At 33.7% G+C, this 20,897-nt stretch overlaps 1 protein-coding gene across 1 annotated transcript; it reads right to left on the bottom strand.

Moving 5' to 3' along the window:
- Positions 1-493: 493 nt before the first annotated feature.
- Positions 494-20,090, bottom strand: LOC140051573 (uncharacterized). Its single transcript, XM_072096828.1, has 28 exons — positions 19,867-20,090; positions 16,421-17,950; positions 15,586-15,618; positions 15,244-15,340; positions 11,187-11,299; positions 10,574-10,655; positions 9,713-9,754; positions 9,321-9,436; positions 8,814-8,886; positions 8,535-8,588; positions 8,342-8,448; positions 8,046-8,081; positions 7,807-7,882; positions 7,383-7,433; positions 6,899-7,023; positions 5,926-6,478; positions 5,558-5,596; positions 5,303-5,412; positions 4,876-5,215; positions 4,419-4,463; positions 3,737-4,123; positions 3,549-3,593; positions 3,266-3,387; positions 2,656-2,774; positions 2,431-2,553; positions 1,949-2,044; positions 1,406-1,631; positions 494-1,163 (listed from the first exon to the last, which is right to left on the bottom strand). The coding sequence occupies exons 1-28, from the start codon at positions 19,985-19,987 to the stop codon at positions 979-981; spliced, it is 5,046 nt and encodes a 1,681-aa protein (XP_071952929.1). The 5' UTR covers positions 19,988-20,090; the 3' UTR covers positions 494-978.
- Positions 20,091-20,897: the final 807 nt, after the last annotated feature.

Genomic DNA, 20,897 nt, shown 5'->3' with positions numbered 1-20,897 from the left:
GCTTTAACATAGGCCATAATAAACTATAATTATCTTGTGCCCAAATATACCTTCTAAATAATTTGTCAAGAATGTATTAATAAAGTGTATATTTCGAAAACAGAATACCGGTAGCCTATAATATACAGAATGAAATAGATAGATTGATAATGTATTTTTTTTAAATGGAAAAACTGGTAGAGCACATTATTATTATTTCTTTCTAAAAAATAAAATTGATACATAGTCTCCCAAACAAAAGAAATGAAACTCAGAATTTTCGTTTTAATAATGAAAACATTCTATATAGACCACTATATTTAATGTAAGAAGTTAAAAATCAAAAGCAAATGACATTACTAGGAAGCAACGTTGAGAATACATGCAATCACATAAAAAGTCGCGTGCTCAAGTTAGTGTTACCGACCAACCGACCGACATCGTGAGCTGTAGAGTCGCGTTGCTCGCACGCGACGAATAAGCACTTATATTAAAATGTAACAATGTAATACAATTGTTATTGCAATGTTTATTCTTTTCAATACTATTGTCTACCTATCAAATTGAAGTCATTCAGTATTTACAGTAATTCAGTTACTTTCTACTAGTTCTACTATCACATAACACACATAACTACTATGATTAACTATGATATTAAGAACCATCCAATTTATTATATTTTCAAGCGTTTTGCCCATTATTTAATGTGTTTTCACTCTCATTGCTTTTTATGCAATATATAAATAGTTGTAGTACAAAATGTTGCAGTTAAAGATCTCTCTTAATATTCTTGTTATTTTCTGCATCATTTAAACGTTTTCTTGAAGAAAGACATTACAGTCCTATTTACAAAACTCAGATTCTAAATGGCAAATTGAAGAAAAAGAGACCAATATATTTATAAAGAAGAAACTATTTTTAAAAAAATTGTCCAAAAAGTTGCTTTCTGTTGATAAATCAGAATGAATCATCATTAAATATCCCAATATAATTTCAAGGTTAAAGAACTGCATTTATTATATGAATAACACCGTTCGTCGCTGTAATATCACATTCCGTAATTCTTGATCGGTTTACGGCTCCGTAACCGCTGCGTACACGTTGAACTAAGACAGTTTCACCAACCGCAGTCATCTTTCTACCTGGGAATATTGGTGGAACAAATTCGTCGCAACATTGTCTCCCTAAAAATGATAAACAATTTGATATTAATATTCATATTTTAATACTGTAGCATTTCCGGTAATTATTAGCCTAGAGCTCTGTCTACACTATCAAACCTCATGTGACAAAAAATGTGATGTGCCCATATATGGACATGATGATGTCATATCACTACCATATTTGGGCATATCACTACCATATTTGGAAACATCACATTTTTTGATAATAATTTAAATAATAGCAATAACTTTATTTAACTTACTGTTTACAATATGGTAGAGAAGTACCCTTCTTTGCTCATCTCTCGTCATATCTTCTACATTTTTAAACTTCGCGAAGGCATCGTTGGTTGGCGCCAAAAACGTAACATCGTCACGATTCAATATTTCTTTTACGTCATCAAAATTGTTTATTAGGCTGATTAAAGTTGAAAACCGGTCATCTCGGGAGATAGTATCGTAGACTTCCAATTGTGGCGCTTGCAGTACCTGAATTTAAGAAATTGTGTTATTAAACCATTGTACTGTCACATGAATTGATTGAAGAATGAGAGCATGCGTACAAAACACGTCATACATTTCGCATAATAAGGTAGCTAGGCTTACATTCTGAAGCTCTGTCTACACTATCAAACTTTATGTTACAAAAAAATGTGATGTGCCCATATATGGACATGATGATATCATATCACTACCATATTTGGGCATATCACTACCATATTTATCCCATCACACTTTTTTGTCAAACTATTTTGATAGTGTAGACAGAGCTTTAGAAAATGTCTTCGAACATGAATTATACTTACTTTATCTATCGTGTGTAATATACTGCCATCTGTATTATTAGTTGTATCAACAATTCTTGCGCATGTCTGTTTCATCAACTGTACTGTGTTTGAAAGCTAAAATGAGATATACCGACAACAATCAAAAGAATAATAACGATATTATTACTGGCGTTTTGGTCAAAACAATAATCTTTCTGGCTTACATTTTTACTATGACTAGACATAGTAACACGGCTCTTGAATAAAAAAAATAATGGAATAGGTAGTGGCGTAACGGCTATGAGCGCTCTCTGGCTAGACCCAGGGGACCCGGAGCTTATGGGGACCTGAGCAGTATCCAGGGGAAAAAACAGGCATTGAAATATGTCGAAAAGGGCTAAAAACATCCAAGGCCTCTAGCGTTGGAGGGCCAATTAGAGTTTCTAAACCAGGAGACTCATGCCTCTGCGTTACGCCACTGGAAATATGTTAGGTAATCGATTTTGTTGTATAAAAATTACCTCAGGTTGCGTTGAATCGTCTGTATGTTTCATAAAATCTTCCGCCGTATAAAGTCCACCTTTAATCACAATTTCTGATGACATTTCGTCGATTTTACTACCTGGCGAATGCTCTTGCCATTCCTAAAAACAACAAACATCATTATAGTAATTTTATATGATATTGTGTATTACACATTATTGTTTTATTGTTTAAAAAACAATTTAAAAAATATTAATATTTACCTGGATCGCTTTTGCCGATGGAACCAGAGTTGTACTATCTGAAGTCTTGATTGGTTCTTTGACGGACTTGCTTAAACCAACTCGATCGCTTAAATACCCAGACTCACGATTCACGTTGCCTACACAAGTTAGAAGCAATATAGTTAGCTATGCTAAGTGACATGAATGACAATTTTTTTATTCGTTTCCAAAAAGATACACTTAAGCGTGGTTCCCACTAGCGACGCAACGCAAGGACGTAACGCAACGCAAGTGAATTTACCAATCACAAGCGATGGCTTATTCGCTTGTGATTGCTAACTGTCTATAACTTCGCTTGTCATTGGTTAAAACGCTTGCGTTGCGTTTACGTCCTTGCGTTACGTTCTAGTGGGAACCAATCTTAAGTTAATTAAATCGATATTATTACTTATCGGATATTGTTTCTATAATGACGAACGTTCATTACATGAGTTAGCTCAATTTTGATAACAATTTAGCCTATATATATAATTTTGGAAAACCCACGTTTCTGTATAGAAAGTATAAATGTCATTATATATCTTTCTAATTATATAAACTGTGAAACTATTCAGAGAAAGCTTCATTTTAGTAGCAAATAGTACTATACCATCAGGTGAATTGGCGAGGTTGCTCTCTATCGCTAGAAGACAATCAACACGTGAGTCGATCGGTAGCGTTGTAGAACAGCATTCAAATATTTCTTTTGAAGACGATTGTGCTCCAAATTTTCTAAATGTAAAATATACCACAAATGTGCGTTAAATCACTAAAAGCAGTAGCGCACGATGTTACATTTCATTGCAATGATTAGTGATCGTTTATAATACAATTTGTAGTGAAATTTGTAGTGAACTTTGTAGTGAAATAGAATGTTTATAATGATAACTTACGTAGGTTTGTTATCTACCGTAAAAGTGATGTTGCATTTGTAAATTCTGAGAAGGAAAGATATAAACAATCAAATATAATAGATAATAGGAATTTTTAAAACGTCTAGTGTTATTTCTTAATTCTAATTACAATATAATGTTGTAAAATGCCATATAATGTTATATATGTTATATTTTAAAAATCTTACTTCTGGCCGTTGATTTGACTGCTCTGGCAGCTACATTCATTTCCTTCAAAATTTTCAGCTGAGAAGTTTCCATTTCTTAGAAAGTTAAATCCATTTCCAGTTGAACTTGGCGAAACTCCGAAACCAGTCATATCAGTCATGCCAGTACCACTACTACCTGTACTAAAGGTCCGGGAACCAGTCATACCAGTACCAGTACTACCTGTACTAAAGGTCCGAGAACCAGAAGTGCTAGAACCAGAAGCACCAAGGCTAGAGAAACCTGTACCTGATACTCCGGCTTCAATAGCAGTGGAATTGTAGCTCTGAAAGCAGGAAAGCATGTCACCACCGATTTGAGTACAGCACTGAATGATACGCTGGTCCGTTGACTTCATTTGAAATTCACTGAAAAAGCGTGAATTTACGAAATTATTTTCCGCTTTTCATTAGACCTACTGAATTGATTAACAGATACATATTAAATTAGAGTCAATATTCTATTTTCCTTTTCTTTTGAACAATAATGTTCATTCGTTGGGTTTTTATAATTGTCGTAACAATATCAGATTTTACTTAAGCTGTTAACGAATTAATGTAATTGCGGATTGTTTATCAAATTAAAGAAAATTGTTTTACAAAAGAAAGCCCTGGTTTTCTATAAATGACTATTTAAAACTGAATATTAACAAACAATGCTTACGTCTCTTCCTCTCCGGTTCCAATGGAATATAAACAAGAAAAGACACTGAAAATAGAATAATAAAAAAATATATAATTATGTTATCCCCAGATGCCAACACATTATGTTATTAGCCCATTTTATTTTGCAATTGAATACCTAACTTTATGCTTTACTTTTTTGAAATGATTTAACAACTATTTTTTAATATATAGTTTGCTTCAAGAATCAATCAATCGTTTGATTCATATAGCGCCATTCCAACAGTCATTGCTCATGGCGCAATTCTAGTTTCAAAAATTGTTTAGCGCTTTGCAACGTGTATACCCAGCGTTGGCGCACACATGTGCTAAACCTACGTTGCGCCACTGATAAAGATGTTAAATCTTACTAATAAATCAAATTACTTCTGAAGACCGGTCAAGAATTCTCAACTTTTTTTATTTTGAAAACAAAATGTTAATCTATAATCAATTACCTGCTTGAGCCGACTAAACCAATTTTGCATGAACATTGGCTGGACTGAAAAGATCCTCCTGTAGAAGAGCTGTTTGTATCGAGAAAATTAAAGCCTGTTCCATTTCTAAATATAAATCCTGCTCCACCCGTGCCACCACCTGAACTACTTCCAGTACTCCCTGCTCCTCTACCTCCATCAATAGAAATACCAGTGCCAGTGCTGCCTGAACTACTTCCAGTACTCCCCGTACCTGTACCTAGGCCAGTACCCCCTGATCCTCTACCTTCAATTGTAGAAATGACAGTGGTATTGCCTAAACTGATTCCTGTTCCATCAGTCCCTGCATCACTACCTGACCCTGACGAGATAAAAGTTGTTAAAAATGTAGTCTACTATAATGACATACTACTCTTTATAGCAAAGTTAAACGTTAAGATATACGTACAACTCTTAAATGATGAAAAGCAGTTGATTCTGTCCTGTAAACTTGATAGGATGTATTGTGCACCACAACATTGCTGTATTCCTGGAGACGAGGTATTCCTTGTAAAGTATCTGTAAATTGGAAATTTAAATAATTAAAAATAATGAGGTTTTTTTTTAGAATTTAAGTGAGGTATTAAATCATTTAAAGCAATGATATGTTCATGTTTAGAAGGAGGTATTTAGTAGAAAATAGCTAATTAAATAGTTCACATACCGATCACTTCCTTCCTCCTCTAATTCACATTTGTAGTATCTAAAATTAAAAGATAAGAAGTGTGTTATATGTTGTGCAGGTATTACGTTTTAAACCGTTTCTGTACTGGTGAAGGTAAACTGAACTTTGACCTTATCTAAAGATTTTGTGTTTTGTTATTTATGTGTTGGAGAGACACACCTTACCGGTGACAGCGTTTGTTTAATGCTTTTGTCTTTCCTCGGCCTCGTGTCTTGTTTTTCATATATATATATATATATATTTTTATGTTTTTTGTAATTATTATTTATGTTTATTGCCGAAATGAATAAAATAATAAAATAGTATTTGTTAATTATGTTTTTTTTTTTATTATATGAACAGCTTACACATTATTGTACGAACATTGGCATCTAAATCCATTTTCAAATCCACTATTCCCGGATACTATGTTAGTTCCTGATGCACTGACACCGAATGTTCCTGATGCACCACTGGATCCTGAAACTCCACTACCACCTGCTGCATTTCCTCCTGATCCCATGGAACTCCCTGAAGCAGACACATTTCCAGATGAAGTTCCTCCAGTAACAAAACCCGCCCCTGACATTCCCGTTCCCATTGAACTACCAGAAGTTCCTGACGACGTTCCGCTTCCTGGTCCAGATGAAGAACCACTTCCAGATACACCTGATTCCGATGAAGAACCACTTCCAGATGCACCTGATCCAGATGAATTACCTGATCCAGATACGCCACTTGTTCCTGGTGGAGAAATGATAGGCGATCCACCTACTGTTTCTGACATAGATCCAGTTTGTGACGAATTACTGGATCCACTGGGTCCCAGCGAACTACTACTTGGTGATACAGAATGGCCAGTTCCAGCAGTGTCAATCTCATTCGGATCTACATCGACAAAATCGAATGTGTTTGGTGATCCTATGAAAAGGTTAAAGTTGTCAAACAAATCGATCATTATGTTTATGTCGTTACCTGAATATCATTACTTATAATAACATTTGTAGTGTTTCTTTTGGTATATTATAATATACAATATAACCCATACTTTGGGACACCACTTTTAAGGAGAAACATTCCTGTGAAAGGAACGAGGACAATGTTAAACAGTAAAGATGAACCCAATTCACGTGAAGAATCGAGGAATTTATGAAGGAGACACCATTTTGGATTCCGAAGACGTTCTACTGTACTTTTGGTAACCATATCAACAAAATACCTATCAAAACCTTAACAATCATATTACTGTTGATTTTGGCAATAATGTCATTAATTATACAGTAATATAATATTGTTACATAATTATTTCGTTGCAATAATCAAAATACCATTAATTAATACCTGAAGGAGTAAAATCTTCCTTTTCCGTCAAGCATTTGACTCGATCAATAACCTCTTGTTCCGTATAAACTATAGTACTGCAACACAACACGATATCACTCGATGCTGATGTTTTGGTAAAATTACTAATGTTTAAAAAAAGTTAAAAGTGAAATCAAGTAGATATAAAATTGAAATATAATACATACCATTCTAATTACGTGTTTAATTAGTGTATCAACGCCATGATATACGTTTGTGCTAACATTAACGTTTCCATTTTCTTGCTTTTGATTGCGACGGATAATTCAACACAATGCGACATATCATGATGTTTTTGTTCACATTCCTAAGCGAGAATTAAACCGGAATTCTTTTTTTGACTTATAATCTAAATACATATTATGAATTAAATCATTATGAATTTTAACAACTTATTTGGATAGCAGATGTAGGAATCAGTATCACCGTTGTTGTACACAAAGGTTATATTAATCAAACTTACTATTTAGACGTTCCAAAATCACTCTGAAAAACACATTCGTAGTAAGTCTCCCTAGAAATAAACAAGAAGAGTATATAGTTTATATTTAGGCCTATCTATTCTTTATTCGCAAACATAATATGAGACGTTTCATCTTGAATGGAAAACCCAGAACAACATAATGAAAGACCATAGTTTGGAACTGACCGATATTACAGAAATATTGATCCGAAATAGAAGAAAATCTAGATCACTTAAAGTTGACAATAATTGCGTATTATTCTTTGGAAGCTTATTTACCAAATGACTTGATGCTGAATTTGAATAAATATTCTGTTACCAATTCAGTAATTCGTTATAACTTTATACTGTTATTGTATGAATTGTGAGTAGAACTAAACCTTAAACAAACTGTACTAATAATTATGAAAACGTTGATTTTTACCCGTTAAGAAGCTGCTTTGGCGTGCAGTCACAAACGTATTGATCGATAAAATTGTTTGGAGACTGTGGAATATCACCTATGGAATAATGTGTTGGTCATGTAAATATTTATACAAATATTCTTATTTAGGTTTTCAGATAATGGTTAGTCTTGCGGTGCATTTTAATCACTTAATGTGTATAGTAAATGAGCAATTCGTTGTCAAAGGAACTTTTGACATTACTAACGATGTCACTTACCACGATCGCCAGTTGAAACCAATGAGTCTTCATAATCTGAAACAACAACAAATACAGCAAAGGTATTACAGAAACCTAACTGCAACAAAGTTAGTAAACAGGTATATTGAACATACACATTTCTTCTCTGACATAAAAATAACATAATACTGTATTTAGTCTAATTATACTTGTTCCTATGATAGAACCAACTGGAAAATTGCCACTGCAGCCTTATGGACCACGAGAACCGAAGAGGGTAGATACGAAGTTGTTCCTACTAACATTGATTACCAAAACATAAGCGATTTTTTTACCTGTCTCGTTTTGCACCTTTCTCAGACATTCTACAGATTCTTTGAAGTTCTTCTCATGGCTACAGCAAACTTGCACGGCTGAATCTCGTGTTGTAACATCGAATTCTCTAAAGAAAACAAACACAAATATTATGTTGCCAATTATGATTGGATGTAAGATTCTATATTTAGCTGCATTTATAAATAAACTTACAAAAGATTTTTCCCGTCATGCTTGAATTCGCCTTTAAAACTACATTTGTAAAATCTGCAAAGAACAAGGTTTTAATAATCAAAATATAGATATTATAAATATAAACTATTATTAATGTTCCTATTCTAACTGTATTTAATACTATAATTTGTTTAAACATGATGAATAGAATATTAACATTCTATCCTTTACCATTATTTGCTATTACGTTGACAATAATCTATCATTAGGATGAAACATATATATTGTAACAAATTAAAAAAGTCATTTAAAACTTACCTTTGGCCTTGTCGGTAGTCGTAGGAACAACCACATGCATACGGTGAATTTGTAGGTAGTTCTTGTATTTCACCTACACACAAAATTAAAAAGTATACGCATTACCAACGTCATCGTATGACAATCAAAAGGAAATCAGGGAGCTTACAATATATCACGGGATCAGTGTCTTTGAGCCACTTTATATTGATATATTAAAGAAATTAATGTGATAAGTGAAAAAGTCAGAAAATGGCATTGGAAATGGATTGTACTTGTGTTACGAATATATTTAGGCTGGGTGAGGTAAGTAGGCCTAGTAAGTCACTATGGACAACGTACTTTGGTTTGGAAGAAAGGCTTGGCGATTGAAATGTAAGATTAATGTCTTGTCTACACTATCAAACTGTATGTGACAACAAAATGTGATATATATGGACATGATGGTATCATATTACTCCATATTTGGGCACATCCTACTTTTTGTAAAAGTAGTGTAAACAGAGCTTAAGCTTAATAACATCAAACCTGCTTGTGGGTCTTCATTCTTTAGGCACTGCAATGTTTCTGCATAGTTGTATTTTCCTTCGCTTGGGTTACAGCAGTCAATGATGACTGTGTTTTCAGAAGTTACCGAGTACTCCCTTTAAAATATTTGAAAATGAAATAAAATTGGTGTTTACGCCACAAAAGAGGAAAAAACAAAAGAGGAAAACAGCTAACTCTTAGCTAACACTCCGACATGAAGGTGCGTATACTTGACTATAATGTTTAGATATGCAAATTATAATTATGGGATATATGGCTTACAATACAATACCACATTATAGAGGTAAAGTAAATACAATAAATTAAAAAGTTATAAATTCTTAATAAAATATTAAATAACTGAAATAATTTACCCTACAATTTGTACTTACGTGGAATCTGTTCCAAGAGACTTGAAATCGCATTTAAAAGATCTATAACAAATAATGGTAAAGCCCTATTTTTAAAAATGTCAAAACAAGTTTTTTTTTTATTTGCCTTTATATCAGAGATAGACACAATTAATATTTGTACCTCAAAAAAAGTATATAATTGTTGATATTAAAATTATTGCTGGTTTGTATAATTAGTTGATTTGAAACTTTAAAATGGAATTATCTAAATGTAAACGGTTTGTTGTCGAGATTGTTGAGTAGCTTTTGTGTATTATGTCGGCATGTTTATGCTATGGTTATGAAGTCCGAAATAAAGAGAAATTAATGAATTAACACTATTATATTATAAACAAATTCCGATGAATTGCATATTCCACAAGTGTACGTGCCATCAGACATTGGAAATATTAAGATATTCAAGCCAGTCATTCTTTTTATTAGGTGCAAATCGATCGAAAAGGCCACCACAATGATTGGGGTAAATTTGAGGACATGAAAAGGCAATACATTGTCAATCACACGCAAAGTAAAAATGTCAAAGCGTTGTTATTTTCGACTGACCGTATTTTGTTTTAGTGAACACCGGCCATGTGGCGAGCGAATCAACTGGCCATCAGTGACCATCAGTATAAATATATTATGTACGGCTACTTGTATAATTTACCACCTAACCGTAAAAATAGGTCTACATATTTTTTTCGAATGAAAAATAAAATCTTCAAACGTTAAACTTAGAGCAAAATAAAATCAATTTGTTGGTTCCAAGTTAAGCGTTAGAAGATTTCATTTAAAAAAAATATCATTATGATTGTTTCCCTCATTGTTTTTATCATTTCAATGTATGTATTAGAAACTTACACGATGCCGCCCTTAATCTGTCCTGAACAAGTACATGTAAATGGAGTGTCGTTTTGAATAATTGCTGGAGTCGGAGTAGAAACTGTAAATACATATTACATATTTTAGGTTGAAATTAAATTCATTTTCTATTAAGACAGTCAAATAAATGACCTACATACACAGAGAACAAAAACGAAACAGTAAAATCAAGAAACCATGAAATTCCCGAAAACAATTAACAGACTATGTTCTATCATGAACATCAGGAAATTCCCACATAGGCTAACAATATCAGGAAAAGTGTTATAAGCCTACTTCTCATAATGCAGGATATCACGAGGAAATATGTTTTATGCATTGTATTACCGCAAGACAGTTAGCTTCTGTTTAAATTACTGTATTTATAGTTTAATAATATCCGATGGGTAACATAACTATAATCCTCTATTTCCTACCAAAAATCCAGGAAAAATAACCATTGATTTTGAAAGCAAACTTTAAAACGCATATGTATTTTCTCTATTCGATGATTAATGAAACACATTTATGTTATTGTATTGAGTGCATCATGTAAAAAACATAGTTGCACACGTCCCACTTGTTTACAAGTTGTAGGTTAATCCAATCCTACCTGGAATAGGATCGTTTCTATCTTGAAGACATCTTAAGCGGGCAATTGCAGGAAATGATTCTTCTTCGCAGCAAAACGCAAGATCAGGATTTGATGACTCAGCTTTGAAAACACTAAAATGAGAATTAAATATTTACTGCACAACATGTTCATGTTAAAGTTTGGTTCCTACTTGGATGCAACGCAAAGGACGTAATTGTAACGCAAATGAGTTGACCAATCGCAAGCGAAGGATCACCTGAACTGTCGCTTGCGATTGGTCAAATCAGTTGCGTTGCGCTTGTAATTGAATTGGAGCATGAAGCGAAAGCCTCAAGAAACTAGAATTCGTTGAGGATGAAAGTATGAATACGCATGCGTATAAACTGATGCTTTCTATATTTATAAACAAATTCTCATAGTTGAAAACAGGCCTTTATGTCTGTCTACACTATTCGTTTCGTTTCGTTTATTTATTTTTTCCACTCACTTATATATATATATATATATATATATATCATTTACATTTACATAACATAACATATATTAAATGTGGGTGGATGGAAGTCACAGTAAGTTCACTGAACTTTAAGTCGTGACTCCCGTATGCCTAAGTATACTAACATTGCTACAGAGTAGACTAAAATATAAATATATAATAGTGAAAGTACATAAAATAAAGAAATAAAAAAAAATTTAAATTATAGAAGTTAAGATAAACCAGGCAATTATATAATATATGATAAAAGGGATAATGATAACAATTAGAGTACAATATGAAATATAATTAAATATGGTATAATAACAAGTATAACGATACAATGTAGCGGAGATTATTGAATACCAGGGTGAAGGATTTAATGCCATGTATCACCACCAAATAAATAAGGATAAAAGATCGGCGAAAATTTATGTAGCATATTCTGACACCATTTTGTGTTTGAAATTAGATTTAAAACTAGAAAAGGAAGATTTCTGTTTAAGTTCATTTGAGAGTGAAGTCCAAAGTTTGGGACCAAAATAATACATAGAAAATCGTCGAGCCTTAACATTTAAATTATCAAGGATATAATTGTTAACAGAGGATCGGGTTTTATAGGAATGGCGTTCGTCAATTCTTGTAAATAAAGCATTAAAATGTGAAGGCAGTAAATTGTTAGATAAACGGTACATAAATGAGGCAACTTGTAATTTATTTAAATCATAAATGTTTAAAACGTTAAATCTTTTAAAAAGTAATTTTGTATGGGCTCTAAATGATTCTCCCGCGCAAATCCGAAGTGCACGTTTTTGTAGTTTAAAAAGGCGGTCAATTTGAGTTTTCTCTAGACTTGTCCAGGGGCATAACGTATTAAATTTATCTAGAGTAATTGCCCAACATAAATTGGCATAAGAAAGGTAAGGCAAAACTAAAGTATTATAAAGGGTTAATAAGGTTTTTTGAGGGAAGATATGTTTTAATTTGTTCAATATTCCAACATTTCTAGAAACTAGATTACTGATTTTATTTATATGTAGTTTCCAAGTCAGAGAGGCATCTATGGTTACTCCTAAAAATTGGGTTTCATTAACTCGTTTGATCATTTTATTATCAATGTATATTTGTTCATTTAAAGAATTTGAAATTTTACGTTTAGAAAATATTATATAGTTCGTTTTGAATGTATTAAGAGTTAATTTATTGTGTTTGAGCCAATTTGAAACTTTAAGTAGCTCATCATTGACAATTTTAAACAAGGTATTTAATTTAGGATGAGAGAAAAAAATATTTGTGTCGTCAGCAAATAAGATAAAATTTAGTAATTTAGAGCTGTTTGGTATATCGTTAACAAAAATCAGGAATAAGAGTGGTCCAAGAATCGATCCTTGGGGAACACCACAGGTTAAACGGGAATAGGAAGAGTTAAAATTATTTAAGGAAGTAAACTGAACACGATTGGAAAGGTAGCTTTTAATTAGTTTTAAAGGAAGGCCTCTGATACCGTAATTTGAAAGTTTATGAATTAAAATATCGTGGTTAATAGTATCGAAGGCCTTAGATAAATCAAGGAAAATGCCAACAGAAAACTCATTTTTACTCAGGGCAATTGTAATTTTGTCAAAAATATCTAATAAAGCAAGATCTGTTGAATACTTTTTCCTGAAACCATATTGGCCTTTAAATAAAATGTTATGTTTAGTTAAAAAGGAAGAAATTCGATTATGCATTATTTTTTCAATTAATTTTGAGAAACAAGGAAGTAGGGAGATTGGTCTGTAGTTATTGAAATGATGAGGATCTTCTTTCTTGTAGATAGGGATGACTTTAGCTATTTTAAAAGAATCAGGAAAAATACCGGTTTGAAAAGAAGTATTAAAAATGTGAGTTAAGGGTTTGCATATAAAATTAGAAACACGTTTAATAATTTTATTGGAAAACCCATCAAACCCAGGAGATTTATTATCTTTGAGGGAAAGTATTATACTGACAACTTCATGTTCGGTTACAGGACTAAGAAAGAGAGAGTGCACACATGGACGAGGTAGGGTAGAAGTATAATTATCATTATCCGACACATGTATTTTGTTAACTAAATTTGGCCCTATACTAGTAAAATAATTATTGAATTCAGTTGCAATTTGTTGAGGATTATTTAATTCAATGTCATTGTTAATAAAGTGAGAAGGAAACGGTTTACGAGATTTCTTGCCAAGGACTCCATTTATTGTTTGCCAGGTTTTTTGGATGTTATTTTTATGGAATTCAAATTTGTCACTGAAGTAATTCTTTTGGGCAGTACGAAGGATTTTGGTAAGTACATTTCGATATTTAACATATTTATCTTTGTCCTTTTGCTTTTTAGATATAAGAAATGTTTTATATAATTTGTGTTTTTTGTCGATAGATTTAATTAAGCATTTAGTTATCCAAGGTTTTTTTTCTTTCCGAATATTGCGTCTGGAACGAGTGGTTTTAATGTTGTTATTATATAATGTACTAAATATGTCGTTGAATAAAGCGTATGCCTCATTGGGTTCATTGGAGTTATACATACTAGTCCAGTCAACATTTGACAAATCATTACTTAAGGCAGAAATTGAAATATCATTGACTTTTTTTATGTATATATATTTTGATTTAGGTTTCAGGTGTTGGAGAGGTTCTGATTTATGTACTAACAAGAAAACAGGAAAGTGATCCGAGATGTCCGAATATAGAATTCCGGAAGAAATGTTATCATATAGATTATTACAAAAAATATTGTCGATTAAAGTTGCAGAATTACGCGTAATTCTAGTTGGCCTAGTAATAAGAGGATAATAATTTGATTGAAATAAAGTATTAACAAAATCAGAAGTACCTTTATGTGTTTTGGAATTTAACAAGTTAATATTAAAGTCTCCTGAAATATATGCTGTTTTTTTCTCATTATTAATGGTGTCAATTAAATTAGAGATATCTTTATTAAATGTGTTAATGGATAATTCAGGCAAACGATATACTACTCCAAGGATTATGTTTTTGGGTTGTGCATCGATTTCAATGAAAAAAGATTCCGAACCATTAGTAATGATAAATGATAAATCAGGGCTAGTTTGTGATGTGCCCAAATATGGTAGCGATATGTTTAAATATGGTAGTGCTATGATCATGATCATCATGTCCATATATGGGCATATCATATATTACATAGACCTAAAGTTTGATAGTGTAGACAGAGCTTAAGTCGTATAACAAATAACTGAGTATCCAATGAAACTATTCCATGAATACGAAATACAATTAATTACAATATTCTCAATTTAAAATATTCGCAATGGCACATTTTGTTTAAATTCGATTCTTTGGCAGGATCCATAATACATTTTTAAAGCGGATTCACACCAATGCAATAAGCCAATGAACTGAAAATATATAATTCAATTATAAATAATATGTGGGTGTAAATGTCACTTAGGTTTTGTATTGAATTCCGGAAACTTGATAAAATCAACATGTAAGATTGTTATCATCCCTAATTTGCATCGGCGTTTATAACTGTGTTTATGTAATTACTATTTCCTATATATCATGTTTAAATAAAGAAGTTATGCATACGTGTTTGCTTCAGTTTCATTACTAAAGTATTCACAAATCAGTGTGAGTCGGTCAATGTTACCATAACATTCGCATGTAGTAACGGTTTGCTGCATCACTAAAACAAAAATAAAAATTCAATATTTTTCAATTGTTCTGATATGTAATTAAAAACGTTAGCATTGTGACATAGAAACATGTTGTAGAACATTGTTAAATAGTATATAAAAGCTGGATTACAGTAATCAACTGATTCATTATTATTATTATTATTATTATTAATGACTTGGCTAATCTTATAACCATTGTTTTATAAAATCATTCTTTAAAAGTTAAGTACATAAAATGTAATATATGGCTCACCTTGCGGACTTCGAGAAGGTTTACTATTCACAGCTTAACAAAGAAAACATTACATATGTGTAAGTATACAATAGTATTTTTAAAATGATTTAGGTTTTTAAAAAAATCATAGGATCTTCCAAATCACAAACCTTCTAATAAAAGCCTCTCCAATTAAAGACACTTCAATACAGTATGCGTACGTAACCGTATACATTTTTTACAAATATTGTAAAGATGTATTGTCCCTTTGACTAATTCCAATAAAAGATTTCGAAAAAAAGTGGGTCATTTTGAAGTATTATAATAGTTATTAACTTTTACCAAAAATTATTCGAAAAAAAATTATTTAACTGAAATACAGACGTTTTTTTGTTCAAAAAAATAATTTTTGACTTCCAGACAAAGTTTTTCGATCAAAACATATCTCATAATGCAACGCGCTTGTTTGCCTACTCTGTATGCATAATCATAAAAATTCCTCGCGATCTGTGTGAAAACACCTTTTCAACCGTGACGAGTTGTAAACAATCCTAATTAGCATCATGCATAATGTGTACTCGTGGTTTCAAATCTTTGTTTACTTTTGCTTGCGACAATTTTCCAGACGAAATATAATCAAATTTATTTACCTGTTAATTACGTAAACTTGTTGTTTTTGGCTGGAAATTTCAACTTAAAGTGAATAACTTTAATATTACTTTGATATGGCCAATTTAAATTTAGAATATTTTGACCTTCGTTTTTTGTGTTTCATGGCACAATACAGCTTTAAAGTTAAAATGATTATACAGAATACAATTACGGAGTTACAATTTAAACGAAGAGAATGTTATTATTTGCTATTGTACCGTACCTATTTCGACTATGGTTGGTTCTTCATTTTGAGTGGTCTTTACAGGTAACGTAGATATAATTTCAGGTGTACTTTCGATTGTTTCTACCGATTGTGTTGTTGGTTCGAGAACAATTGCTGGACTATTCGTTTTAATTTCTGCTAACGGTGTTGGATTTACAACATCTGTTTGCTCTGCACTGTTGTCACCATCATCCATATCAGAACCTTCAACAACTGGTTGTGCACCACCTACATTTTCCGCAGTCTGTTGCGTTTCTTCTGCACTACTGTCACCACCAGCTGCAACGTCAGCAGCAACAACTGGTTGTGCACCACCTACATTTTCCGCAGTCTGTTGCGTTTCTTCTGCACTACTGTCACCCCCAGCTGCAACTTCAGCTGCAACAACTGGTTGTGCACCACCTACATTTTCCGCAGTCTGTTGCGTTTCTTCTGCACTACTGTCACCACCAGCTGCAACGTCAGCAGCAACAACTGGTTGTGCACCACCTACATTTGCCGCAGTCTGCTGCGTTTCTTCTGCACTACTGTCACCCCCAGCTGCAACGTCAGCAGCAACAACTGGTTGTGCACCACCTACATTTGCCGCAGTCTGCTGCGTTTCTTCTGCACTACTGTCACCACCAGCTGCAACGTCAGCAGCAACAACTGGTTGTGCACCACCTACATTTGCTGCAGTCTGTTGGGTGTCTTCTGCACTACTGTCACCACCAGCTGCAACGTCAGCAGCAACAACTGGTTGTGCACCACCTACATTTGCTGCAGTCTGCTCGGTGTCTTCTGCACTACTGTCACCACCAGCTGCAACGTCAGCAGCAACAACTGGTTGTGCACCACCTACATTTTCCGCAGTCTTCTGCGTGTCTTCTGCACTACTGTCACCACCAGCTGCAACGTCAGCAGCAACAACTGGCTGTGCACCACCTACATTTGCCGCAGTCTGCTGCGTTTCTTCTGCACTACTGTCACCACCAGCTGCAACGTCAGCAGCAACAACTGGTTGTGCACCACCTACATTTGCCGCAGTCTGCTGCGTTTCTTCTGCACTACTGTCACCACCAGCTGCAACGTCCGCAGCAACAACTGGTTGTGCACCACCTACATTTGCCGCAGTCGTCTGCGTGCCTTCTGCACTACTGTCACCACCAGCTGCAACGTCAGCAGCAACAACTGGTTGTGCACCACCTACATTTGCCGCAGTCTGCTGCGTTTCTTCTGCACTACTGTCACCACCAGCTGCAACCTCATTTATTATTCTTTCATTAGTTACAATCACGCCCATGCTAAATTGACTGGAAAACTGCTCTATTTCTTCTTCACTGCTGTCGTCGTCCCCCCCTCCTCCTCTATTCACCTGTTGTTGTTGTCGTTGTTGTTGTTGTCGTTGTTGTTGTCGTCGTCGTTGTTTTTGTTGTTGCTGAAAATTCTGAGAGTTTTGATTCGTTTGTCTCTCATTTGAGCCACGATATCTAGTCGGTGAATTCAAATTTGGTCTTTTTCTATAAGATGATGGATTATTCCTTTGACCTGTAAAAGCAACAAATACATATTTTAAGAAAAGTTTCTATATCACGTACTATTTTTATAAGATTACACTGTCTAATGTATACGGGGAAAACTGTGCATTTTACAAATTGTAGACAATGTTTCTAGCCTTAGATTATTCTACAAAGGCGTAAAATAAAATAAAAAAAATTCCAATTAAGATTTAAATGTACTATTATAATTACACGCCTGAAATAAAAATTCCTGTCTTAAAAAATAACCATACACAAATAACTTTGTAATTTTGTTTTTGTAATTTACAACCTTTCATTACAGCCTTTTGCGTGAAAACTGTAATCCTTTAATTGAGTCATCATATGGTCGGACGCTTTCGATTTTACAAATAAAATATAAATTAGGACATAGGACTCACGTAGGAGACATCCACCGTTTGTGTGCGTGACGTGGGGTTGTTATGGGCGTCACGTCGGTTAAGGATCGACACAGTGGCGGGTTCGAATCCTGTGAATTGCGTGGCGTGGGGACGGGGATATGGGCGTCACGTCGGTTACGGATCGACACAGTGACGGGTTCGAATCCTGTGAATTGCGTGACGTGGGGACGGGGTTGTTATGTGAGTCACGTCGGTTAAGGATCGACACAGTGACGGGTTCAAATCCTGTGAATTGCGTGGCGTGGGGACGTGGATATGGGCGTCACGTCGGTTACGGATCGACACAGTGGTGGGTTTGAATCTTGTGAATTGCGTGACGTGGGGACGGGGTTGTTATGGGCGTCACCTCGGTTCCGGATCAACACAGTGGTGGGTTCGAATCTTGTGAATTGCGTGACGTGGGGACGGGGTTGTTATGGGCGTCACCTTGGTTACGGATCGACACAGTGGTGGGTTCAAATCCTGTGAATTGCGTGAAGTGGGGACGGGGTTGTTATGGGCGTCACGTCGGTTACGGATCGACATAGTGGTGGGTTCCAATACATGTGCATGTGAACGTTTAAGTGTATCTAACCAGCTAATCGAATATGATCTTCTCTGCTAATTTACAAGAACAGCAAATATATGCTCCATAACTCAAAAATACATTGTAGATGGCGTATAGACATTATAGATAAGTATTCTATAAGATAACTTTATTTCGTCCACAAAACAAGTGGAAATAATAGTGCTTGTCTCATACAAAGATAAAACATAACGGAAAAACAAATATCAACAATTCTATCCTAAATGATGCGAATTTGTTTTTTCTTTTCGTAAATTATTAGTCTTTTGATAGTGAAATATTTCTGAAATAAAAGAAATTGATTGAAATCGAAAACAAAACAAAACAATAATTGCAGAGACGTAAAATTACAGTTGTTTTGTTTCACTTTTTGGAATAAACAATGAACAGGTGCATTATTGTTTATATCGTTATTTGACCAATTGCGTTGAATCATGAATTTTTATTTATAAAACGGAAACAGAATTATATTTATTATTAAATATCAAATTGCTTTACTAATGCCTTTCGTGTCAGTTAAGGCCTCCAACTATGACCCTAATTAGGTTCATGATAAAGATAATAAATATGAATTTCATAGGAGCAACCTTTAATAACCATCTGATGAATATTGATGGCATAGATGTGAGTGGTGATGACCATCATTGTAATTCTACAGTATGTTAAGAAGTATAACAGACTGATTTTTAATAGTAGTATAACAAAAAAATATGTTTATAGCATTGATGATAATTAATTATTATTAATTTAATTGTTACGATCCATAAAAAATGTATTTTTAAATCACAATTGGTTAACTTGACAACATATATCGACAACATTTGAATAAAACTACTACTGTATTCAACTTGTTTTACAGGTGTGCGGTGGTATTATGACAACCACCAGATAGCAAACAATTATTAATTTGATAACACAATTAAAATTATTATGTCTTACCTCCAGCCCTTCTTATTGCACCGTTTTCTTCACTATCATCGTTATCATCTCTACGATTTCTAGTAGGAGTAGCAAAAATTAGCGGTAACGCTAATAATGTAATATAAAAAAGAGCTCTCATTATTAGTCTTCCAAAGGCAGCCTTTGTATTAAGTAGGTTATATTCAATTCAACTACTATCGTTCAACAAAATGTTCAGACTCTGCATAAGATATAGTACGAAGTTTATATTGGCGTTGTTTATAAAATGTTCCTCTATTAAATCTCACTTATATATAAGAGAATTATAAAATATTGACGTATGAATATTTAAATAATTTCGAGGAAATTATGGAATTGACGTTTATAGATTTAGCATTGACTTAAAGGTCAATACAGTAATCTGACAAAAATAATTTTTGGGGTGATTTTTTTTTCTTGCTGATTATTGCCAAGGCTGCGACTGTGCGCAAACGGAAACGACGTGTCTGACGTCACTTTACATTATGAGCCAGGCACATAATCTTTATTTTTAAATCAAACTTTTCACACAACACAAATAATTACCCTGTAGAAACAATATACCATTCATCCTAACACTAATAGTACTCTGAAGTCTATCCACATTTATATACCACATCAAAAACATTTTCTTGGCGTTTTTTTCTACGGAAGTGATTAACTTTGTTAAGTCTACAAAATGGCCTATTCAAAGTCTGATTTTAATTAATCTTTATTTTTTATGTTTTTGGGGAAAAATACATCTTTAAGACAAATGTGGCCAAGGATTACCAAATATGGAATTGATCATCACTGTCTTATTAAATAGGTGGTAATCCTTCCAAACATGGGCTATTTTGTGAACCAGTTCACCGGGGTGATCTCCTACTCGTTTCGAATAGTAAACTGGATTCTTTTTCACCAAAATGTGCACTCTGGACCTACGGTTTATAGTCCTTATCCGAGAAGACTTGTTCCACCACCAGAACCAGGAGCGAGTCGGCCTCGAACCTATGCCTATATTGCTCGGCCATCCACCGTGATTATTATTA

This window comes from Antedon mediterranea, chromosome 6 (assembly GCF_964355755.1).
Source record: "Antedon mediterranea chromosome 6, ecAntMedi1.1, whole genome shotgun sequence".
NCBI classification, from domain to species: Eukaryota; Metazoa; Echinodermata; class Crinoidea; order Comatulida; family Antedonidae; genus Antedon; species Antedon mediterranea.
Note: the sequence above shows the minus strand (reverse complement) of the source record. Positions and strands in the feature narration are given on the sequence as shown.